Source organism: Lissotriton vulgaris, chromosome 8 (genome assembly GCF_964263255.1).
Source record: "Lissotriton vulgaris chromosome 8, aLisVul1.2, whole genome shotgun sequence".
Lineage (NCBI taxonomy): Eukaryota > Metazoa > Chordata > Amphibia > Caudata > Salamandridae > Lissotriton > Lissotriton vulgaris.
This window is the reverse complement of record NC_141696.1, coordinates 1,370,148,703-1,370,174,186: the sequence shown is the minus strand read 5'-3', so window position 1 is coordinate 1,370,174,186 and position 25,484 is coordinate 1,370,148,703. Positions and strand designations below refer to the sequence as shown.

The window sequence follows — 25,484 nt, the reverse complement described above, 5'->3', positions numbered from 1 at the left end:
TTTTGTGTTCTACGTTCAGTTCGGTGGTTGGGGAACACTGTAGCAGTGGTCGACACAGTCCGAGCTTTCTCTCTAGGGTGTGTGTGTGGTAAAGTGAGCAGAGGGTGATTCTCGGTCTTGGAAGGGGCTACACCTCTAACCCCAGGCTAAGGAGAGCCGTGGGACCCTGTTTCTTTCTCTCTGCTGTCCTGGTTAATAAAAAGCACTCTGAGGCATAGAGCTTCTTCTAACACAATCGCCATGTCGCGGACCTCGCTATGCTTCTAGCTGATTGCTGGTAGGCCGGGGTGCCTAGTGACCTTTGAAAAGAAAGTTATCCTGTAGCCCCAGTCTGCTTATGCAAGCACTTGTGACCCCACCCCACCCCACAAATGACCTCTCTGGCTTCCCTGTCGTGAGACAATACCCTGCACCGACTAATCTTGTGTCGGTCAAAGGCTGGTTAGTGGAACTGTCTACTAAGTATGCCTGTCACTTCTGGTGTTCCAGGGTGGGTTGAAACTTTTCCAGTGTGCTGGCTGTTTTAGGCCTTCAATGAGGGGCTTGATGCCATACAATTAATGGGTCTTAAAAATGTATCGCAGCTGGGTCCGCAACAGTGTTGAAACATTTTGCTTATGTCTGATGGCTGCAGCGTTGGTTGGTATGCACCCACCACACAGCTCCACTGAGGCACCCACCACACAGCTCCACCGATGCAGCCACCACACAGCTCCACCGATGCAGCCACCACACAGCTCCACCGATGCAGCCACCACACAGCTCCACCGATGCACCCACCACCCAGCTCCACCGATGCACCCACCTCCACCGACACAGCTCCACCGATGCAGCCACCACACAGCTCCACCGATGCACCCACCACACAGCTCCACCGAGGCACTCACCATACAGCTCCACCAAGGCACCCACCACCCAGCTCCACCGATGCACCCACCATACAGCTCCACCGAGGCACCCACCATACAGCTCCTCCGAGGCACCCACCATACAGCTCCTCCGAGGCACCCACCACACAGCTCCACCGATGCACCCACTACACAGCTCCACCGATGCACCCACTACACAGCTCCACCGATGCAGCCACCACACAGCTCCACCGATGCAGCCACCACACAGCTCCACCGATGCAGCCACCACACAGCTCCACCGATGCAGCCACCACACAGCTCCACCGATGCAGCCACCACACAGCTCCACCGATGCAGCCACCACACAGCTCCACCGATGCAGCCACCACACAGCTCCACCGATGCAGCCACCACACAGCTCCACCGATGCAGCCACCACACAGCTCCACCGATGCAGCCACAACACAGCTCCACCGATGCACCCACCACCCAGCTCCACCGATGCACCCACCACACAGCTCCACCGATGCACCCACCACACAGCTCCACCGATGCACCCACCACACAGCTCCACCGATGCACCCACCACACAGCTCCACCGATGCACCCACCTCCACCGACACAGCTCCACCGATGCACCCACCACCCAGCTCCACCGATGCACCCACCTCCACCGACACAGCTCCACCGATGCACCCAGCTCCACCGATGCACCCACCTCCACCGACACAGCTCCACCGATGCACCCACCACACAGCTCCACCGATGCACCCACCACACAGCTCCACCGATGCACCCACCTCCACCGACAGAGCTCCACCGATGCACCCACCACCCAGCTCCACCGATGCACCCACCTCCACCGACACAGCTCCACCGATGCACCCACCACACAGCTCCACCGATGCACCCACCACACAGCTCCACCGAGGCACCCACCACACAGCTCCACCGAGGCACCCACCACACAGCTCCACCGAGGCACCCACCACACAGCTCCACCGAGGCACCCACCACACAGCTCCACCGAGGCACTCGCCACACAGCTCCACCGAGGCACTCGCCACACAGCTCCACCGAGGCACCCACCATACAGCTCCTCCGAGGCACCCACCACACAGCTCCTCCGAGGCACCCACCACACAGCTCCTCCGAGGCACCCACCACACAGCTCCTCCGAGGCACCCACCTCCACCGACACAGCTCCACCGATGCACCCACCACACAGCTCCACCGATGCACCCACCACACAGCTCCACCGATGCACCCACCTCCACCGACACAGCTCCACCGATGCACCCACCACCCAGCTCCACCGATGCACCCACCACCCAGCTCCACCGATGCACCCACCTCCACAGCTCCACCGATGCACCCACCACACAGCTCCACCGAGGCACCCACCACACAGCTCCACCGATGCACCCACCACACAGCTCCACCGAGGCACCCACCACACAGCTCCACCGATGCACCCACCACACAGCTCCACCGAGGCACTCACCACACAGCTCCTCCGAGGCACCCACCACACAGCTCCTCCGAGGCACCCACCACACAGCTCCTCCGAGGCACCCACCACACAGCTCCTCCGAGGCACCCACCACACAGCTCCTCCGAGGCACCCACCACACAGCTCCTCCGAGGCACCCACCACACAGCTCCTCCGAGGCACCCACCACACAGCTCCTCCGAGGCACCCACCACACAGCTCCACCGAAGCACCCACCACACAGCTCCACCGAAGCACCCACCACACAGCTCCACCGAAGCACCCACCACACAGCTCCACCGAAGCACCCACCAAGCTCCACCGATGCACCCACTAAGCTCCACCGATGCACCCACTAAGCTCCACCGATGCACCCACCACACAGCTCCACCAATGCACCCACTAAGCTCCACCAATGCACCCACCACACAGCGTTACCAATGCACCCACCACACAGCTCCACCGATGCACCCACCACACAGCTCCACCGATGCACTCACTAAGCTCCACCGATGCACACACCACTCAGCGCAACCACAGCATCACTCAGCGCAACCACAGCATCACTCAGCGCAACCACAGCATCACTCAGCGCAACCACAGCATCACTCAGCGCAACTACAGCATCACTCAGCACCACCACAGCACCACCACAGCATCACTCAGCGCAACCACAGCATCACTCAGCGCAACCACAGCATCACTCAGCGCAACCACAGCATCACTCAGCGCAACCACAGCATCACTCAGCGTAACCACAGCATCACTCAGCGTAACCACAGCATCACTCAGCGTAACCACAGCATCACTCAGCGTAACCACAGCATCACTCAGCGCAACCACAGCATCACTCAGCGCAACCACAGCATCACTCAGCGCAACCACAGCATCACTCAGCGCAACCACAGCATCACTGGTTCAAATATGTTCTTTCAATGTTTCAAGCGGTTTTCAAGCTTTCTTGCTTTATTACAAATCACAAAAAAATGTTAATATTTCACTTCTGTTCTTGGATTTTCGTCACAATAAAAAACACTGAACATAATCTTCACAAAAGTTATTTACAAAAGTTTAAGCTATTGCCATTACAAATTAAATACATTATTTAAGTATTAATTATTTAAAAAAATTAAAAGCCGTTATTTGTAATATCAATACATCTAAGTCACGTAAATACAAAACATGTTGCATTACAAATGCTATAGGTGTTTGCGAAAGTTAGAACTATTGGCATTGTAAATGACTAAGCTATTAATTTAGCTATTTTAAAAAATAACACATAAATAAAAAAAATTCATTTATAAGACCAATAGCTCAAACTTTCCTAATGCGAGCCCTATTGCATATCCAATGCTTGTTATCTTTCTTCACTTTACACAGATACTGACGGTCAATCTAACCTATGCAAGTATCACATTTTTTTTAACATTGCCCAGTAGCTCTAGAATAAAGTTTTGTCCATAGAGTTATATCTGGCCAAATTTTATGTATTAAATATTTTATTGAGCATAGGCAAAAAATGCACCTCAGCGACTTCTGTAAGGGCCGCCACCACTCTAGGGAGGCCGAGATCAGCGACCCCGCGGAAACCCCACATAGGGCCAGCGGGTACATCATCTTATTAACACAGCAAGCCGCCTACAACCCAATGGGCCGGCCGCGTCTTAAGAGGTGCTACAACGGTGCAAGCTGGTCAGTGCTAGTGCATTGTAAGAAAACACGAGAAACAAAGAACTGTAAACAACCCCGCCACCCACCCCACCCCAGCCCTCCCTTCTCCTTGTCCATGTCCGGAATCCAGCTATAGGTCGTGAACCACCCTCAACAGTCAGTGGACGCCACGCGCGTGGGGCCTGTGCGCTTACGGGTATGTGTTTTGGGGTCCGGGAGAGGTGTCTCCGCCAAGCGTAGCAGACGCAGGTAGCGTGGGCAGCTCACCTCCCGAAACTCCCCGGTAAGCAAGGCGAGGAATGGCCGCCAGAGTTCCGCAAAGTCCGCCCGCCTCCCTGATGCTGCCAGCGATAGTTTCTCCATTCCCAGGATTGCCCACAGTCGGTGAAGCCACCCCAGTTGTAGCGGAGCCTGGGTCGCCCTCCAGTGTGCCACAATGTTTTGGACCGCAGCCCCAAGCGCAAGCGCGATCAGGCGCCCGCGCCAGGATTTCAGAGGATACATGAGTGCGTTTGGGAGGCCTAGTAGAATGTACGCTGGGAAGCGCGGCAGTTGTGTGTCTAGATGTGCATCTATAAGATCCAGGATAGGGTCCCAATAGGGGCGCAGCGCCTTACAGCTCCACAGCAGGTGTTCCAGTGTCCCTAGTTCCCCACATCCCCTCCAGCATCTGTCACTGATTCGGGCATCCCAGTGGTGTAGTCTCTCAGGGGTGTGGTACCAGTATGTTGCTACCTTAGTCAATGTCTCGGTAAGGCCAGTGTGGTGCGCCGAGTGTCTGGCTCTATGGTACACCCCCTCCCATTCCTTCCTAGTGAGCTGCCTCCCCAAATCCCTCTCCCACCGGACTTGGCCCGCATTGTATGTGTGTGCCTGCGTGAGTAGCAGCTGCTGATAGAGGTCCGATATCAACTTCTTATCCGAGGTGCGTGTCAGCAGCCATCGTTCGTAAGGCGTGAGGTGCCGTTGGGCTCCGGGCTGGATCGAGGGATGGAGCACCCAGTGGCGCACCTGCAGGTACTGCAAGCGTTCTGATTCGGCCACGCCGTAATCCGCCTTGACCTGCTTGAACGGCAGAATGCCCTTGATATCGAACATGTGTCCTGCCGCGCGACAGGGTGTCGTCCGCCACGTCGTGAACGTGCCGGTGTCCAAGCCCGGTGTGAAGTCTGGATTCTCAAAGATGGGAGTCATGGGTGAGGGGAAGGTGGTCAGCCCCTTGGCCACGGCTACTCTATCCCACACTCGCAGGGCGGTGCTGGTGATTTCAGAGGCGTACAGGTTAGGGGGACGGTGTCGACGCGGAAGGAAGGGCACGCCTTGGAGGGTACGGCCGGCCACTGCCTGGTCCAGGAAGAGCCAGTGCTTACCGGACTCCAGCTGGAACCATTCCACAAAGGTGCGCAGCTGTGCCGCCTGGAAGTACAGTGTAAGGTCTGGCACGCCGACCCCTCCGTTCGCGTGGGGTAGGGTGGCGAGAGTATGCTTGAACCTGGGTCGCCGGCCGTTCCAGATGAACCGTGACAATTCCGATTGAGTTTGTTGGAGCCAACCTGCCGGGGGGTTCAGGGGGAGCGTCTGGAACAGGTACAGAATCTGCGGCAGCAGTGTCATTTTGACTGCGGCAATTCTTCCTAACCACGACAGCGTAAGTGGTTTCCAGCGCCGGAGCTGCTCCCGGAGTTTGCGGGTGAGGGCCTCGTAATTGGCCCGCGCAGTGTCTCGGACAGTAGGAGCCAGGCGAACGCCCAGGTACGGGACGGTTGCGTCCGACCATTGGATTTGGAATTCCGATTTAATCTCGGCCACCACATCCGGGCTCAGCGAGATATTCAAAGCCTCAGATTTGGCTTCGTTGATCTTGAAGCCCGAGGCCAGGGCGAAGGTGTGTAGCTCCACAAAGAGAGCACGCAGGGATCGCATCGGGTCAGTGAGGGACAGCAAGACGTCGTCGGCGTACAGGCTGATCTTATGCGTGTCGGCCCCAAATTTAATACCTGAAATGAGAGCATGTTGCCGCACCCTCTGGGCCATCGGCTCCATGTACAATGCGAATAGGAGCGGCGACAGCGGGCAACCTTGGCGCGTGCCTCTACCAATGTCGAACCTCGGGGAGGTATGACCGTTCACTCGTACTGCGGCGTTGGGCCGGCGGTAGCAGTTGAAGATGCGGTGGCGGAGTTTCTCTCCAAAGCCGAAGTGACGGAGGGCCTGGTCGAGGTATGGCCAGTGTACTCTGTCGAAGGCCTTCTCCGCATCAATGGTGAGCAGCATGCAGCCGGGTTTAGTGCGCGATCCGGCCTCCATGAGGTGCAGCACCCGCTTAGTGTTGTCGCTGGTCTGCCGTTGGGGGATAAAGCCCGCTTGGTCGGGGTCTATCAGTTGTTGCATATATGGGGCGATGCGGCTCGCTAGTATGCCAGTGTAGAGCTTCAGGTCTACGTTCAGTAGCGATATGGGTCTGTAGGAGCCGCAGACTGCCGGATCACGACCGGGTTTGGGAATAACAGAGATAGACGCCTCCAGCAGGTCCGGATGTATGGCGCCGGGCGTGTCAAACGTGTTAAACAGGTCGCGCAAGAGGGGGGCAAGCTGCTGGCAAAAGGTCTTGTAAAATGCCGCAGTATAGCCGTCGGGTCCCGGGGATTTCCCGACCTTGAGGCGGGCAATGGCCGAGATGACCTCTTCCAGGCCTATGGGCCGCTCAAGAAAGTCCGCTTGGGCTTGGGTAAGGGTGGGGAGTTCCGCGCCCCGCACATAGGCTGGGCCGGCGTCAGGGTCTAGGTGATCCGCGTCGTAGAGCGCCGCATAGAAATTGCCAAAAGCCGTCGCAATCGCTGCGTTTTCTGTGACCAGGTCGCCATTGGGTAACCGGAGAGAGCGCACTTGTTGCCTCTGGGTTTGCGCCCGAAGTCTACTCGCCAGCAGTCTCCCGCAGCGGTCGCCACCGGTATAGTAGACGTGTTTGAGGCGCATCGCGGCGTATTCCGCCACATCTTGGTCCAAGGCCGCTAGCATTTTCCGCTCGGCGCATAGTTGACGCCATGCTCTGGCTGCCCCTGTGCGTTGGTGCATCTGTTCCAATTCCGCCACGCGCTGGGAGAGCTCGGCACGTTTCAGCTCCCTCTCCTTGTTGTTGGCCGTGGCGATGGAGATGATTTCCCCGCGCAGGACCGCTTTGAGGGCCGCCCACTGGGTCGCTTTGGTGGTGTCATCATTGGCGTTGTGCTCCAGAAAACGGTTAATCGCCGTCGTGAGTCGGGCCTGGGTGTCAGGCAGCTGTAAGAGACAGTCCCGCAGCCTCCTTTGCCGTTGTGGAGCTGGCATTGCTCCCACCCGAAGCGTCGCTGCCACCGGGGAGTGGTCCGAGAGCGAGGCTGGCAGTATCTCCACGCTCTCCACTTGTAGCGCCAGCTGCGAGGAGCCCAGAAAATAGTCTAGCCTCGCGTACGTCTTATGCGCAGCCGAATAATACGTGTAGGCGGTAGTTTGGGGGTGCGTGTGCCGCCATAGGTCGATGAGGCCCAGGTCTGTCAGGTGCGCGTGACCCGCCGCCGTGAGCGCCCCTACTTGACCGGATCTCTGACCCGAGCGATCCGCCGTGTTATGAAAGACTATGTTGAGGTCCCCCCCCAGCAGCAAGTGAGTGTGTGTGTGGTGGCTGTAACGGTCTCTAGAGCTGTATGCAGGAACTTTTCCTGACCCTCGTTCGGGCCATAAACAGAGCCCACAAGCAAGGTGTAGCCCGCGATTTGGAAGCTATAGAGTAGGAGCCGCCCTCTAACTTCGGCCTCTTTTTGGAGGACTTTCCCCTCAAAGGACTTAGCCACTAGGATCGCCACCCCTGCAGACTTCTTCGGGGAAGAGGAAAAGAACTGCCACGGGAACGCGCGGGATTTGAGTCTATGCTGGTCGCTGCGCACAAGGTGTGTTTCCTGGAGAAGGCAGATATCCGCCTTGGAGCGCTCGAGATAGGATAATATCGCCCTGCGTTTGTTCGGGCTGTTGAGACCCCGCACATTAAGCGTAAGCACTATGAGGTGTCGTGGCATATCTGGGATCGTACGAGTAAAGCCAAGCCTGCCCGGCGGCCGTGACTGTGGGCCCGCGGGTCGCGAAAGACACTGCGATAGGGGCCGCGTCAGAGCACCTCTTGGCGACCGAACCCTCTGGACAAGGAGAACCCCCCCGCCCCTCCCCCCTCTCTCCCCAAGACCCCCCCAACCCAAACTGCCCCCCCAAGTCCCCGCTCAACCGGAGCGACTGGTCAACCCCAACTGCCCCCCCCCATCCTCAGCTCAACTGGAGCAACCCCTTTCTCCCGGGTCCCCCTCTCCCTCGGAGCAACTCCCCCCCGCCCCTCCCCTCTTCCCTGCATCACCCCCCAACTCTCACCCCCAACTGGTAAAGAAATGAGGTCCAATATTGTCCCAGGTCCAGTCTCAAGGCCACTGGACCCGTGGTAGAGTACGTCCGTAGAATGGAAGCAGTGGCAGCAGTGCGAGCAGGTCGGTCCTCCCCTAGCTCTCCGCTGAAAGCGCTGAGTCAGAGTCTCCATCTGGGAAGGCCAACAAGCACTCTGCCTTCGCCCCCGCCGCCGGACCGGACTGATCCAACCCGGCCGAGACCTGTGGAGCTAGTGCGGTCCCCTCTCAGCGGTCAGTCACTGTGCGCTGGCGCCAGGCCCTGCGCCACGGTTTCCACCGCCGCCCGCTGCCCTTCCTCTATCTCCGCTGCTGCGGGGCGCCTCGGCCTGCGTCTGCGGCGTTGCTGTTGCCAGCGTCCCGGGGTCGCCTCGTTGGGGGCCCCGTCGCCCAGCGGGCCGTCGTCGACCGGTGGCTCGTCAAGTCCCAGTACACGGCAAGCGTCCCTGAGGGAACGCGGCTGATGAAGCACATTACCTAGCCGAAACACCAAGCGGAAAGGGTGCCCCCAGCTATAGGAGATGTTGCGTTTTCTCAGTTCCGCTGTCACTGGCCGAAAGGTGCACCGCTTCTCCAGTGTGAGTGCGGCCAGATCCTGGTATAACGTCGGTGTGTGGTCGCCAAAGGTAATCTTGTCCAATTGGCGGGCCTTGCTCAGGATCTCCTCCTTTGTTCTGTAGTCCTGCACACACACCAGGATGTCCGCCGGGTGAGCAGCGCCGGCTCTCGGCGGACCCGTCCGGTGGGCTCTGTCTAGTCGCAAGGGGGCATCCGCCTGTCGGCCCAGGATGTGGTTGAAGAGGCTCCGCGTGAACTGAAAGAGGTCCTCCGTGTCCGGGGTTAGTTGCACTCCTCTGATCCTGATGTTATGCCGCCTGGAGCGGTTTTCCAGATCCTCAGCATGCGTTTGGAGATCTACCTGTTGGTCATGTATGCGGGCCAGTTCCTGCCTTAGGGCCTCGATTTCGGTGTCCCGCGTGTCACTTTTCGCCTCCAGGTCCGCCACCCTCTCCCCTATGGCGTCGGTATCGCGGCGGACCTCCTTGATCTCGTCCTGAAGCTCCTTCTTTAGGGCATGGATGTCTTCCCGCAAACTGGAGAACAGGGATTCCAGGAAGGACCGCGTGACCCGGCCCTCGGGGTCCGTCCCGCTGGAAGGCGACACGACCTCCACCTTCTTCTCCGCGTCACCTCGGGAATTGGGCCCCACTTGTCCATTCCGCTTCCCCATGGTGGTGGGGGTGAAGAGGTCCTTAATGGTGCGGTCCTTCTTGGTCCTTCCGCCAGACATGTCCTCCCGGGGCCCCCAGCCGCGGCCGTTGACCACCTCCTCCGCTGGCCGCGGGTAGGCCCCTGGGTCCCGGGGAAGACCCTCCGGGCTGGGATGATCGGTGCTCCCCGAGGTCGCGGCTGCACTAGGCGGGCGCAGCGCGGTGGGGGTAGAGCTGCTGGTGCCAGGAATGGTGGGGGGCGCAAGGCTAGTCCCGGGCAGGGCTCGTTGCGGTCCAAAATGGCGCCCGCGGCCTTCAGGGCTGTGCTGCCAAGGGGGCGAGGAGGTGCGGCAGGCCCGCAGAAGCCCCGTCCAGGGATCTCAGGGGGCCTCGCACATCGCAGCGCGGGTCGGGCCTGTCGGCGCTGCAGCCGTCGGCGCTGGGTGCGCTTTCCAATGAGTCTGTCAGAGCAGGAGGCCTCGCCAGGCCCACAGCACGCGGGAGCGTCTCCACGTGTCCCTCTGGTCACAATCTTCGCTCAGGTCGACGGGCCCCCTCCGGGTGCGCAGCCCCGATGTTGCAGCAGCACATAGGGAGCTCAGTGCGGCAGGGGCAGCGCTGCAGGCGGGCGCCAGCGATGAGGGAAGGACACGAGGCTAGGCCCAGTCAGGGCGCGTTGTGTCTCAGTGCAGCGCCCGCCGGCAGTCCCACCGCGCCTCCGGCGCTCGCAGCGGGGGCCGCCAACCCCAACTCGCAAGGGGGTCCGCGTGAACACCTCCTTCCCCCGGCGGTTGCTGCTCCACAGAGGTAGGCTCGCCGGGCGCTGGGGGGCCGCCCGTCCACCCCCGCTCCTCACCTCCGCTCTCGGGGCACCCGCCGGGCTCCTCCACACGTCCCCCAGCAGGTGTCGGTGCAGTCCGCGGCTCTCAGAGCCGATCAGCCAAGGTGACGAGGTGGTGCGGCAAGCCCGCAGACGCCCCCGACCTGGGACCACGGGGGGGCCTCGCGCTCCGCAGCGCGGGTCGGGCTTGCCGCCGCTGCCGCTGCCTGGTCTAGGTGCACTCGAGGCGGCGTCCGGGCTCCGCCCACCACGGCCTCACTTTCGCCGCACTGCTCTCCTCAGGCCGCCGTGGCCGCCACGAGTCGGGGCAGGGTCGGCGGGAATCACGCGCCGGGAACCGGCAATGCCGCTCCCCCGCACCTCTCCGCAGTAGTGCCGGTGCCGGGCCTGCCAGGAAAGCGCTCGGGCCGGGATGGATGCTGTAAATATGCCAGTAAACGGCGGCCGGCGGCGGGAGCTTGACAAAGCACGTCTGCTCACACCGCCATCTTGGCCACGCCCCCTCTGGCCAAATTTTAAACCACTTTTTGCATTCACATTCAGGAAAAATAACCCGCTCCACTGTAGTCATGTGTCGCAGCACACCAGGACGGCATTCGGCTGTCCGGGTGGCACCCCTATGATGAAGCATGTCACCAACCAGGTTTGTGAGTGAGAGGTCTTCTAACAGATGAACATCTTTCTTTTGTATGCTCTCTCTCCCCACACTTTGTGGAGACCTTAGAGGGTCCTGTGGTGGTACTCCTTTTGTTTGCTTACCCCAAGGAGAAGATCAAAGAAATGATTGGAGGAGGGAGGGATCAGAGAAAATGAAGGACAAGACTGAAGAGGTCCAGCGCAAGCAAGAACAATAGTGAGCAAGGACCAAATGTGTAGGGAGGGAGAACTGAAGATTCTTGGAGATCCCAGGATGGCACCTATGCCTTTAAACTACAAACATCAGTATCAGAAAGAATGAGAGGGACCGAACCAGGGAAATCGGATACTACTAGCAGGTAGAAACAAAAGTTCCCTTGGTGGAAAATTGTATGAATACCAGGTCTTAAAGTTCCCAGCAAAGAAAAGGAAATATTAGCCCATATACTAGATAATAAACCGTTCTAAATATAGCTATGCCACATGTAAAGTATATATTGAAAAATATTTTTATTAAAAATTAATGATGTTTGTAACAATTTTCATTGTGGTTTTTAATTGCAATCACACTAGATATCAAATTACTATACCATAAAATGACATATATTGTACATATACATTAGAAAGACCATACTAAATTGAGGAGCTAAATGAGAAGACGTTGTACTCAAATTACATAGAAATGGAAAACCCTGTACTCGAATATCTCACAACAATTTAACAGAAAGACACAAACAAACAGTACATTTTGTCATTTGATAACACACCCGAGTTGAATAATTTGAGCACTGACCCTAGATACAATCTATCATTCTTATCTATAGGATTAGCAGTTCCGAACCCGTAGGAAGTGCTAATCCTATAGATAAGAAAAATAGATTGTATCTAGGATCAGTGCTCAAATTATTGAACTCGGGTGTGTTATCAAATGACAAGATGTACTGTCTGTGTCTTTCTGTTAAATTGTTTTGAGATATTAGAGTGCAGGGTTTTCCATTTCTATGTAATTTGAGTACATCGTCTTCTCATTTAGCTCCTTAATATAGTATTGTCTTTCTAATGTATATGTACAATATATCTCCTTTTATGGTATATTAATTTGATATCTAGTGTGACAATTTTTAATGTGGTTTATAATTGCAAACTTCATTGATTTTTAATAAAAATGTTTTTCATTATATACTTTATATGTGGCATAGTTATATTTAGCATTGGGTATGATCTAGTATCTGGGCTAATATTTCCTTTTCTTTGCTGGGAACTTTAAGACCTGGTATTCATACAACTTTAAACTACAAACAACACTCAGACTGCTTGCCATCCAGAGCCAGGACCCTAGTCCCAAAGTGCCCCAGGCTGCATGCAAATAATGGTAGACTGGTGGCGAGAGAATAAAACCTATTGTTCGGGCACTAATAACACAAGCGTTCACTCTTTGAGAAACTAAGCACGTAAAATCGCAAAGGGGAGAGGATCATTAGGTTTCACCCATCAAGGTGAGAAACCCTGGAAATGCACAGTGTGAACACTACGCACTGCGAGGGGGGTGGGTTAGGAGGCTGCCATACTAATGGGGCACCAAGTGTGAGACAAGCCCCAATGAGTGTCCCTAAAGGTATTGATAAAGACTAACCACCGCCTGACTTATCCCGCATGTTTTACTTTTTTTCTTTAGGCGGCACAGATCCAGACAGTCTGAGGGAGAGAAAAAACTATGACCTGTTTAAAGACTTCAAACCACACTGTAATGTTCTCATTCATGTGGACTCAAAACTTTCTTATTAAAAAGCAAATCCAACCTTTGAATTGGCAGTCTATGCTCACAGGACCCCCATCTTAGTTTTGCCCTATAATATTTAGTACTTTAAATTAACAAATACTTCTTATGCCCCGTTAAAGCAAATTATTTTTTTAGAGATCTGTTTTACATTTTTATATAGAACCAGTCATCCAGAAAAGTCCCCGTGCGCTTGATATTATACCCAACGTAAGAGACACCAGTCTCAGTTACCTTGAAACAAGCTGTGCCGATAGAGCACTCTGAGATAACAATTATCAAACGGATATCTGATGACAGAGAGTCTGGTTCTAAAATTGGGTCAAGGGGTGATATGTTAATTAAGATTTGGGGTAGAGAAAGAAAGGAATGGAGAGAGGAATGACGAAGAGATGAGTAGGCACTGTGCCCAGGGCAAATTAAAATGACAGGTACAGAAGGCAAGAAGTGGGAAGAAACAGGGTGGCAGGGTACGTTCAAGTGGCTTTAGAATAGAGATGGTTTCAATGTTTTGTAGGAAATTAAGAAAGTCACAAAGACTGGCCATATTCTGTCTCCAGGTTTTATTTTATTTAGAGGCTTTCCCACTTAGTTGTTTTGGTACATTAGCTGGACTTTACTGTGTCTTGCAACAGGAACTCATCTGTCTATAGCCCTTTTGTGATGCGGCCTCCTGGTTGGCCCACTGGACGCTTTTTTGTGTTCATTATTTTTCCAATTGATTTTCATTTATGTTTATCACCTTGCCATTAACTTTGATCCCCTTCCTCATTATGTTTTCTTCAATTTTGTAACAAAAAATGTATTAAACGTATAGATTTTCACTTAATTGTGGTGTGACAGCTTTTATTTCTTAAATGTTTGGTTGACTGCAACAACAAAATAACGCAAAATGTGTTCTTTTCAGAGCTTACAGCCAAACAATGACAGAACGTGTGCTTGTGATTGGCAGTGGGGCTAGAGAGCATGCTCTGGCCTGGAAGTTGGCCCAATCGCCACATGTAAAACAAGTCATTGTTGGACCAGGAAATGCCGGAACCGCAAACAGTGGTAAAATCTCAAACTCTGGTAAGAAAATAAATGTATTAAAAGAAAATGCTATTTATAAGTCTTCATAGTTCAGCAGATTGAGCAAACTAGCATGGCGCTGTGCCCCTCTCCTAAATATTGTGTAAGTTGACTCACTCCCTTGTACTTGTATGTCCTGGAATAGTGAGACTCTTCAGTGGAGGGTAGATTAAAAGTAAACTATGTCATGGTAATAATATGAGGGTTCCCAGAATCATAAAAGTTTCTAACCAATAGCCTATTAAGACAGCTTTTTTTCTTTCTTATTCGTATGCAAAGGAAGGTGTTATTTGCAAATCTAGCTTCTTTGTATAATATTTCAGGTGCTCTGATTTGGTATTCAGTATGTTGTACTCAGTACACGCTCTCACATCATTATTGTTCTTGTGGCTGGTGGACACTGGGGTTACATAAAGACTCCTGGGTTTATTCTCACAGTGGTGCCACCTCACATTCTCTATATTCTTTCTATAATAATTAATGGAACAAGATACCATGAAACATACAGCATTCCTATTGATGTAACATGCCCCTGTGGGCATATGTACAACCACAATTAGTCCTGTACAATATTACTCTTTTTCAACATGCTGTAACACGGTACCCACACTCATGGCTATCCTATCTATCTATCTATCTATCTATCTATCTATCTATCTATCTATCTATCTATCTATCTACGCCACTGGTCCTTTCAATAAGAGCATGTGCACCTGCTTTCACCACAACATGTTGTGGACTGTGAATTTTCATCTTGATGTATTCAGAGAGAGAGAGAGCATCTCCTTCCCAATACAGCTGCAACTCCTCTAAGGATTCTGTGGTAACTGTCGCAAGTATTTCATGTCATACTGTTAATATTTGAGGGCAATCTAGCTCCCACTCTCCAGTAATCTAGTAGCCTTTCTGTCTTATATTCCTATGCATAAATCAAGCCTTGGTCCAATCAACCCACCTGGACTTGTATCAGTTGCACTAACTTGTACTCTATTCTTTCAGTATGTTAGGTGTAGAATTTGTTCCGGTTTTCTCACTTAAGCAGTCATTTTCTGTTCTTGGTTCAGTTTTATTGTATGGAAACAAATCAAGGCATCTCTCCCTGTTTGTGTACCCTAGAATGACTTTTCTGCATGTCTATCGCAATTATGTTGGGGTTTGTGTACTTCAAAGACTGCCTAATCTTTATCACTCGTCTCCAAAGACCTTTGATGATACGCTTAAATTGGTTCTCCTGCATTCCTTGTTAACTTGATGTCAGTGTAGTACCGCCTGAATGAATCCATGTGAAGCTTGATACGTTCACAGCTCATACAGGGTTTACCTTGGCCAGTTTAATCTTCCAGGCAAATGTATTACTTTAGACTCTTTCTCACTGCAGGCAATCACTTGCAATTTTTCTCATTAAACTGTTGTATTATTTAACTCCTAATAAATACTTCACCCTTGTAAGGTGTTTAACAGATTAAAATTGTGACTGACTGTAGTTTTCCATCTACTGGTATGCGTATTTGGGCAACTAGTTTATCCTGTTTTACCCATTTGTTTAGTCCTTGGGGGATCCATGATTCACCAGTCATTTCTGTTTTGTTTGGAGTCACACAACTTGTAGATCTTTACCACTTCAGAGTATATAATGTTTTGTTGAGAAGAATTGTATGGTGCTCATATCACTGTTGAAAGGTTTGTGCATCTATATATTAGTTCATGTTGTGCATTATTAACAACATTGTGGTTTGCACTCTATTCCGCATGTATACACTGATTTAGTACTGTTCTCTTTAAATTAATTTCCTATGATGTGTAGAAGTGTGATTTACTGATTTTTGTTAAACAGGCCTCATTTAGGGCCTGGCAGACATATTTTACAAAATGGATGTCTCTCCTCTCTTCCTGTTGCATGTTTCACTGTTTGCTTTTTCTGCATTACACAATCCGAATAATGTGTGTTTATTTCCTTTGTCCTTGTTCGTGCTGTTCTCGATGAATCTTCCACAGCCCTGACACAAACCTGTAACTATACGTCACGGCCTTTCTGCTAGCTCACTGTGCCCTATTCATTCATTATCATGTGTCTAGTTTGTTCCACCATCTTCTGATGGCATTAGTATTGAGTGGGCACAATATTAATGTAGTTCGATAGTGCTCAGGTGCTAAGGCAATATGACATTTTAATAAACTTTTGATCTGATTTGATGAGAATGTAACACATTTGATCATACCATGATGAAGCTGTAGTTTTAGTAATTTCATGGGGAAACATATTCTATAAAACCCCTCAATTTTAGGGGTTAGGCAGAGATCCCTGTTCTACAAGGGATGCCGTCCGTTTCTGTCTTGAATTTGGTGTCCATTAGGGATTTAGAATATTTTTAACTTTGCATTTCTTCTTCTATTTGCTAAGAGCCTTCATGGAATTGACTCTGTACCACATGACTTTTGAATTGTTGTAGTACATCTTTAAACTACTCTGCTGAACTAGAACTGAGTTATTGAATGGGATGTTTTACTTAACGGTTTTCATACATTTTGGTGTGTTGGAATGTGCCTTACACTGGGGGCACGTTGCCTCACAAAATGAAAGTTTTACACCAGCTTTGATTTAGTCAAATTGTGTGCTTTCGATTAAGATAGTATGTTTGGGGTGTCAAAATTGTGAGGTCGGTACATCCACTTCAACCGTGCCTAGGGGGGCTACTCTGTTTGGAGCCTAATTAAACAAGCATTTGCAATGCAATGGGTCTCGCATTAGGAAAGTTTGATCTATTGGTATGGTAAATGACAAATATTTTATTTGTGTTTGTTTTGAAAATAGCTAAATTAATAGCTTTGTCATTTACAATGCCAATAGGTTCAACTTTCGCAAACGTGACTCCTATAGCATTTGTAATGCAACATGTGTTGTATTTACATGACTTCGATGTATTAATATTACAAATAACAATGGCTTATTTTTTAAAATAATTAATACTTAAATAAAAGTTATTGTAATTTATAATGGCTATAGCTTAAACTTTTGTAAATAACTTTTGGGAAGATTATGTTCAGTGTATTTTATTGTGATGCAAATCCAAGAACAGCAGTGAAATATTAACATCTTTTTGTGACATTTGTAATAAAGCTTGAAACATTGAGAGAACATATTAGAACCAGTTGGTGTTGAATGGTGCACAGAGTGATGCTGTGGCGTTCAGTGGTTCTGAGTGATGCTGTGGCGTTGAGGGGTGCTGTGGCGTTGAGGGGTGCTGTGGCATTGAGTGATGCTGTTTATTTGTTTTGGAAGAGGAGCAGAGGCTGCGCTTGGTCCTGTGCTGCTTCTGACTCTTTTTTTGTCAGATGGCTTTGAGTGCTGGGGCTATTGTTTGAATACGATGGCGCAGCACAGGCTGGATTAGAGAGGGGCAGCAGGGGGCCAAAGTGCAAAGCGAGCGCGGGCAGCTCCTAAAAGACACTCGGAGGCAATAGCAGCAAGCTCTCGCCATTGCTCGGGGGGGGGGGCCCAGCCTTTGATGTCTGGTGGTGTAAGAGAGACAAATGTTGGTGTGCGAGACTTCCTTTCAAGTCGTGTGGGGGGCGGGGGAGCAGGGGAGCAAGCGAGTGGGAGGGAACGAGCATATGGGGTGTGAGTGAGGCCAAGCGCGCGCTGGCGAAGCGTCACGCTTCAATAGATCACATGGCCAACAGGTCTCGCTTTTAGGACCTTTATAAGTATTTAGTTTTGCAGCACAATATCCTTGGTGCAACAACATCAGCTGTTGCATGGCTAAACCTTGTACCTTATAGGTGTTTAGCCATGCAACAGTTGATGTTTTTGCGCCAAGGATATTATGCTGAAGTTACCCAGAGATGAGACAGGCGGGGCAAGGGGGTGAAAGATTGAGATAAAGGAGCAAAATGGAGAAAGATTGAGGCAGCGTAAAAAGGAAAGGTAAACGGAGTGGGAAGGGAACATTCCAGTGAGAAAGAGTGAGGTGAAATGCGAAGGCAGTAGAGGAAAAAAGGGAGTGTTTATGAAGGAAGCTGAATGAGAGAGGGATGAGAGCGAGTGAGACAGAGAGGTGTGGGGGCGGGGGAGAGGGAGCGGCACAGTGCACGTGGAGAGCTCCTCGGCAGCTTGCACAAATGGTGCTCCAGACGTATGGCTGCTCAGGTCAGCCCAAGGCAACATTTCTGATCAATTTTAATGTGATAAAATGCTGCAGGGGAAAGTGCACAGAGGCCGTGGCTTGTGTAAAAAGAACGTATACACGCAGATTAAACGATTCCTCAGCGTGGTAATTCTAGCTAGAGGGGAGACCGGAGGGTGGCGAGAGGACACTAGAAGGGTGAATGTAGGGGAGGAGGAGACAGTTGCAGGGAGAAGATGAGCGAAAGAGAGAGAGATGTGGAAAAAGTGACAAAGTGCGGTAAACAGAAAGGAGCATATGTGGAGAGAGGGGACTGATAAAGTCAGAAGGTGAGATAGTTGCTGATGGGGGGAGGATACAGGGGAGAGGTGCAGGGAGAAAGAAAATAGATTGAAGGAGAGGCGACTGGGGCAGGCAGAGCGAACACAATGTGGCTCTCAAGAAGAAGGTGAGACGAGAGAGAGGCAGAATGCCAGACAGGAGGAATGGAGGGATGAGACAGGCGGGGCAAGGGGGTGAAAGATTGAGATAAAGGAGCAAAATAGAGAGAGTGAGGTAGAGCAAAAATGAAAGGTGAGCGGGAAGGGATTGGGCCAGTGAGAAAGAGTGAGGTGAAATGCGAAGGCTGTAGAGGAAAACAAGCTTGTTTACCTCTGTTTGAGACCAGGGCAGATGGGGGTGGGGGGGGGGGGTGGCGGGGGAGCGAGCGAGTGGGAGGGAACCAGCATATAGGGTGTGAGTTAGGCCAAGCCCACGCTGGCGAAGTGTCAAGCTTCAATAGATCACATGCATTGGGAGGAATTCGCTTGTTCAAGAGTGTTGTTTCCCCTACAATAGTTCAGACCTATAAATATCTCGACCTAAAAACCAGGTTATAATCACAATCTTTAATCAAATGATTTGTGCAATTAACCATTCATGCTGTTCTGCATTTTGTGTTTTCTACTGTGTACTCGAGAAGCTGCAAGTGTTTAACTGTTCAGTTTCTGTAGCTAGTTGGAGTGAAAGAGTAATGTATGAGTGCCTGAGCGAAAGACTAATCATAAATGTTCCCGGAGTGAAGCAGTAGCCTCCTGGAAGCCAATGGACCCGCTATAGTGTTCACCTGCATGGGAAATGATTGATTGTCTCACCGTCAAAATATAGTTCTTGCTACTGTAAATGTGTGCTGTTGCAATGTGAGTAACTTGTTACTTTACCAACCTCATTAGAACAGTTGGTAAACCCACTGCCACTCTTTTGATCACACTAGTAAGAGTGGAGGACTGAGCAATGGCTGCCAGTATTCAAACCTCTGGTAGCAGACCATGCATAGATCTCTACAGCGGATGCTACGTGCACTGCAATATCTTGGTTCCACAACCCTGGCAGGGGGAGACTCATTCTGTGGCTTTTGTGAAATGGATACTTTTCCCTTTCCTGGCACTCAAAGGAATAGAGAGGGCTCATCTTCATGTTATGCCATTGAACAATTAGTGTCCGCCCCTAAGACAGCTGCTGGAGCTTCTCCAGGCTGCTCCAGTTTTCAAGAATAGTGACTAGTTTGAGTACAGGACTCCAGGGCCCCTATGATCGATAGGGTGCAGTTTTCCTGTTTGTGCCACGGCGCACATTTTAAGCCGGTGCACCAAATGCAAACGGGAAAAGTGCACCCTATCATGTAGAATGCGCTGCCGTGAACTCGGGCTGGCCCAGAGGCAGCTTATTCAAGAAAAATAAAATACAGAGCAGATGTTCAACACCTGATCCGTGTTTCTGTATGTAGGTGTCCCACCTGCACTTTAAAGAGTGATTTTGAGATTCTCTCGCAGGCGGGTTAACTGAGTGACTGCGCCCACTTGCAAGGGTATGTCTGGAGGGTCCATAAAAACCCCTTTCCCCCTCCAGAAGGCTCCCATCAAGGGGCACACTGGCAGCACACCTTCTGATAGCTTCTTTGTCTCTACACCAGCGTCTATAAAACGGCGAGAGTCAGCTCAGATTAGTCATCCCAAAGAAAAGTACTGCATGTGATGAGGGCTACTTTTCAGACATTGCATACATTATTTTAAAAAAATGCCTTTTTAGGTTTTGCCTGGCGAAAGCTGCGCTCTGCACAGCTTTTTCGCGCAGGCGAAAACCTAATGGCTATAGTAGGGGAGACAGGAACGGCCCCCGTCTTCCATTGGCTAGCTCCATAAATGGAGGCTAGCCATTGGAAGACGGGCCTGTCCGTCAATGCCGGACCAGATTCGGGGGCGTTCCCGAGAATTTTTGGCTTTTGGCTACGTCACGCTACGTCAGCCGAAAGCCGATTCTCGGGAACGCCCCCGAATCTGGTAAGGCACTAGTGGCACCCCGAGCGCTCTGCCGCCTCCTCCTATGGTGCAAACGCTGCCTCCCTGATTGCCGCCGCTGCCCGGGGCCGAGAATAACTTGAGGACCTCGCCGGGGCCGCGGAGAGCAAGAACGAAGGAGCTGCCCTCCCATTAGCTGAGGCGGTCGAGCCCCCTCAGTGCCGCCGCGCTAGGAGTGGTTCTCGAGCCGCCGCGTCATCACTAGAGCCGCGCTGCGATTGGCCGCAGCTTCGCCACCATCGGAGGCTCGCCCTGAGAGCGGCGCATCCATTGGCTACAGCCTCGAAGAAGGACCAACAGCGATCACCTTTACAGAAGAAGCCAGAAGGAAAGTTCAGAGAGGAGGAGAACCAGAAACGTGAGCGAAAAGACGAAGTAACTGGTGGCGTCAAGGTGAATGTTAAAGACGAAAGGATAAAGGGACACATAGGTGTTGGGACCTGCAAAGAAAGAGGCTGTGAGTCAGGGATGCGAGACGCTTTGACAGGAGGAAGCCGAAATCAAGGAGACTGTGTGAGGGGGCGAGACGGAGCCTCGTGATGCGCAGCACCTCCTCGTTGCGCGTAGGAAGCTGTGGGATGTTCCTCAGTAGCCGTTGTTCGAGGGAACTCCCTGACAGCTCTGTGACCCGAGGGATAGCTCCGATGTCTGGAGGAAGCGCGCGTGAGATCACGCAACTCGCTGATAAATTTGTTTTCAGTCAGCCTGTGAGATTCTTGCACTTTGAGGTATAGCCAGAGCCGCTTGAATTATGCGGCAGGGGATAAACAAATTATGCGGCATAATTGACTAAATTATACAGAAATAAATTACATTAAGCGGCGCAATGCAGCACATTTTGTGATCGTTTTACAACCTTATTTTGTCATTTTTACACAGGGTAACACTGTCTGGGCCCATATTTCACCTCATTAGTACTAGTTTTCCACTCGACCAATAGAAAGGGGACCAGACAACTTTTACAAAGCAGCTTTCACTGCGCTGTAACGTGCCCCCACGCTTTTACTAACTTTTGAGCATCTAAGTAGACACATTTAGTATTTTTTTAAATGAAATCTGCAGATTATGCAGGATGATAAATTATGTGGCAAATCAGTGGCTGTGCTGGAAAAGTAGCAGCTACAAAATGGCGTAATTCCAATGTTCCTGGGTATAGCTCTGCTGTGGTGTTGCTACTTTCCATTCCAAACCCGTTCAGTCTTACGTCACGGTCACCTGGTGGCACATTCAGAAGGAAAGGGGCATATTGGGCGCAACATTCACTGCAGTCCGTTCGTTGCCTGTTTCTCTGTCCTGGGGGTCCCACCTAGAATCCATTCTTCTCTTTTTTTTTTCCTCCTCCCTACCTGCACTTTCCTTTACATTCGCCCACCTCTCCTTTATCTCCACGACATCTTGCGTTCTACCATCTATCATTTGCTACATCTCAGATCCGTCTCTTATCCCTTCTCTTCCCCTCCCTCCCTGATACTTTAATTCTTGCCCTTCCCCGTCTCCGCCCCCACCGTCGACTCATGGCGAAGCTATGCCCAGACTAAGCAGTGCTTCCATTCAGGGCGAAGCGTGACTCACCGGCCCCGTGACTGCCGGTGGCGCGACGTCTCACGTCACTGTCCGGAGCGGAGGAGGGCGGGAAGGCGTGTAGCACAAGCCTGGAAATTACAAGGAAGCTGAGAAAGCCCGAGGCTGGGAGAAAGAGATAGGCAGTGAATGTGGTTGGGGGGTGTAGTCCTATTTACAGAAGAGAGCTGCGAGATAAACATCCTTTCTCTTTCTGTGCCCAAGGTCACACAAACAATCAGGCTGAGAACTCGGTTCGCTCGAGGCCACGTGCAGTAATGAATGGCATGAAGGAAATGAAGCAAGTGGGGATCCATGTCACCTCATACTGTGTTCATGCCACTAAGAGCTTGTGAGGGACTAGTTTCAGATACCCAATCTAGTCCCTTTTTATGTATTTAAATATAACGTTCCTTACTTGTGTGGTATATTCAAAATATGTCCAGTGAATTTTCATCCAACTAATTTGTATGTCCAGATGCTCTTCTGTCGCTTCTTTGATCACCTTGTCCTGCCTGCATGCCCAGTCTAAACATCAGATTGCCAAAATTCTACAATAACTTCCACGTCACATTCTGCAATTGTCAATTGAGTGGTCTTTAAGGCGTTCAGAGAATACAGATTTGCTAGTCCACCTCAATCAAATTTGAATCCAATAGTTGACTTTCCATTTTTTAAATTTTTTTTAAAATTTATTTATTGCAAGCAGGTCAGGATAGGTTCGTGCCGACCACCCCTCCAGCCACCTACGAATGCACCGTGAATAATGGTGTTTGTGTATACACTTTTGAGTGTACGAATACATGTGTGTACATACTTATGTGTGTATGTACTATGTGTATGCGCCTGTGTGTTTGTGCGGGTTTCTTCATGTGTGTACGTATGTCTACGCATTGTGTGGCTGAGTGAGTGTGCCTGTGCGTGTCAGCTCGTCCGTCTGCATGTCTCTCAGTCTCTGCATATGTGTCTACGTGTTGAGTATCAGTGTGAGAGTGTGTATTGTGTGTGTGTGTCCGCCTGAGTGTGAAAAAATTTGCGTGCATTGGGGCGGGCACACATTGCACAAGGGCTGTCGTGACGCCGTCGTGCCCTGAGAGGAGTGCACTATCCCAGGACACATTCTGTGTGTGTGGGGGGCTCTGTGTGGGTGTGTGGGGGGCTCTGTGTGGGTGTGTGGGGGGGCTCTGTGTGTGGGGGCTCTGTGTGGGTGTGTCTGTGGAGGGCTCTGTGTGTGTGTGTGGGCGGCTCTCTGTGGGTGTTTGTGTGTGGCATTTGCGAGAGATTAAGCTATTGGCATTGTAAATGACAATGCCATTTATTTATGTTAAAAAAAACATAAATAAAAATAATGTCAAGAGCAATGCCAATAGCTCTAACTTTAACAAAGGCAAAACCATTGCATTGTAAATGCTTGTTTTCTATGCGGCTTGAAAACCAAAATGCCCTGGGTATTTAAATTGGGATTTCATTTAGAAAATGGTGTTGCTAGTTGTACTTTCACTCTATTGTAGATCTAATCTGAGCACATAGATTGATACATGGCCATCTGACTCCATTCCAACTATGCATACTTGACTAATGAGAATGACCGCTTTGTGTTGTGACAGCCTGAGAATAAAGTGTGTGGGTTTTCCTTTTTGTCTTTCAGCTGTTTAGGTAGCAATTCTTTTTTGCATCTCTTCTTGTGACTACCTTCGATAAATGTACGGCAATGTGGGTGATAGGTTTGTAGGTGTCACTTTGTGGATGCTGTACCTTCTGTGCTTTTGAACTGCATTATTTCTAATAGTTTTCAATTCTTGCAGCTATCCAAGCCAGCGATCATGCAACTGTTATCAAGTTCTGTAAAAACAACGGTATTGGTCTTGTGGTGGTTGGACCAGAGGCCCCACTTGCTGCTGGTAAGAATTTAACTAAAATCATACTTTTGAAGAGCTGTCCTTTCACTTTGCTAAACAGTGTATTTTGTTTCAGGAGGAATAAAAGTAAGGTGTGGTCTGTGGATAGTAAATGGATATACATTTTAAAGAAAACTAGCAGTTTGCTACACCGACAGTGTAGTGTGCGGTGTCTCTTCTTGTATCTTCTCAAACTACTGTGGTCTGTATTGTAGCTATTTCAGTAGACCCTGAGACTACTGGGCGGTGGCAGCAAATTGTGTGAGGTGATTGGTGGCAAGACTCCTGTGCTTTACGGTGTACTCAGCAGGTTTTGAATGGGCAAGCCTGAAATTGGCACTGGGAGGAATAAGGAAATGGGAAAGCTTTGTGGTGCCTGTGGTGCTGGGCTTTAAGTGCCTGGCTATAGTTTCATTTCTCCTGTGGTGAAAAGCTGTGTTCACCAGCGTTCTCTCATAGTTATATGTGTAATAAAAAGGGAAATTATGGTATTAGATAGGCATGCACATACTGGATATGCAATGTTACTTCTAAATTGGTTGACATGTTAGGGTATGGTTTACAGTAAGCAATCCAGCCAGGTAGCATAATCTAAGCATCACATTTAGATTCAAGAGCAAATGTAACGATTTCTATTGTTTCCGTATGACTGTTTTATGACTAGGCCTTAACTCCTATCCATCCCCTCAACACACTCTTCTGGTTCTCATCTAGTCAAAATCCACCTCCCCAAAACTACCATGATGCGGCCTCAGTTGGATCTTGCTTTTCTCCCTCATTCATTGTATGAAGCAACAAAGGGTGAGGAACTTGACTGTGAAAAAGAAGGAAAATGCTCCCCAAGAGGCCGAGCCCTCTTGCAACCCTTCAGCATCTTCAATAAATGCCGCCCTTCCTCATAAGCTCCTTCTCCCTTGGACTTCACTATCCCCCTCCTTGCACCAAGCACACCTTCCTTGAAAGAGATGCATTGGCAGCAGTGTCCCACTAGTGGTTATGATTTGATGACCTCTGTAACTTCACAGCTCTCTCTTTAAAAAGAACTGTTTGTGTAAACAAGCTCAGTGGTGGACATTACCACAGCTCTCTCTCGTAGGATTATTATGCTGGGGGGCAATGGGTAAAAAGGCATTCCTGCTTTTTATCCTGATAGTTTCCTGATTGTCCATCATCTAACTGATTAAATTGAGCTATTCCCTGCTCCCTTCAAAAACATTGTGCACATCCAGAAGGGCACATGCCTGGCAGACCTGGATTTATGATACGCCACATTTTATTATAGGAATGTGGAAATATTATTTAAATCTTCTGAGTAACATTCATGAAAGTTTTCAGTAAAATAGTTCCCATTTATCTCCAGTATAATTGTTAATGTCTTCTATAGTAGTCTCTTGTGAAACAAATGTATTTGAGAATTACTACAATAGTTTGCTTTGTAGCATGTAACTTCTTATTTGACAGATTCAAGTAAGCTGTCCTATTACTTGGCAGAATTATATTTTACGCTAGCCATAGAATAGATAACTTTTATGCTTTAACTATACACAATCATAACATCTATTCTGCCTACCTCTAAAGAATTAATTGGATAATAT

The 25,484-nt window shown here is 50.4% G+C and overlaps 1 protein-coding gene across 2 annotated transcripts in view; it reads left to right on the top strand.

The window, feature by feature from the left end:
- Nucleotides 1-25,484, top strand: part of LOC147698759 (trifunctional purine biosynthetic protein adenosine-3-like) — a 277,831-nt gene that overhangs the window by 36,613 nt on the left and 215,734 nt on the right. For both annotated transcript variants that reach the window (XM_086935334.1, XM_086935335.1), the window contains exons 2-3: nt 13,811-13,971; nt 23,797-23,892. In XM_086935334.1, coding sequence (XP_086791460.1) covers nt 13,827-13,971; nt 23,797-23,892 — 241 coding nt within the window. In that variant the 5' untranslated portion in view covers nt 13,811-13,826. The remainder of the gene's footprint in view (nt 1-13,810; nt 13,972-23,796; nt 23,893-25,484) is intronic.